This window comes from Fulmarus glacialis, unplaced genomic scaffold (genome assembly GCF_000690835.1).
Source record: "Fulmarus glacialis isolate BGI_N327 unplaced genomic scaffold, ASM69083v1 scaffold33047, whole genome shotgun sequence".
Taxonomy (NCBI): domain Eukaryota; kingdom Metazoa; phylum Chordata; class Aves; order Procellariiformes; family Procellariidae; genus Fulmarus; species Fulmarus glacialis.
Window position 1 is genome coordinate 1 of NW_009224352.1, and position 210 is coordinate 210.

General features: G+C 64.8%; 1 protein-coding gene across 1 annotated transcript in view; it reads right to left on the bottom strand.

Moving 5' to 3' along the window:
* Positions 1-8: 8 nt before the first annotated feature.
* The window catches only part of ANKRD33 (ankyrin repeat domain 33), a gene marked incomplete at its 3' end in the record, with an annotated part of 1426 nt that continues 1224 nt past the window's right edge, over positions 9-210 (bottom strand). Inside the window, exon 4 of the mRNA XM_009582128.1 lies at positions 9-204. Within this exon, the coding sequence (XP_009580423.1) occupies positions 9-204 (196 nt within the window). The remainder of the gene's footprint in view (positions 205-210) is intronic.

The window sequence follows — 210 nt, forward strand, 5'->3', positions numbered from 1 at the left end:
TGGCAAGCGGTAGCCACAAAGGGGCTGGCGAGGGAGGTGGTCATCCTCACCATGTGGTCCATCACGCCGTCCTCCTCGTGGTCGCGGGGGAAGCTGAAGGTGAACATGGATCGGATCTTCTCCGACAGCCTCTTGCCCCTGGATTTGGGGGCCAGGGCTTTGGCCACCAGCTCAGGCAGGGCTGGCCACTCGGGCTGGTACCGGCTGCCA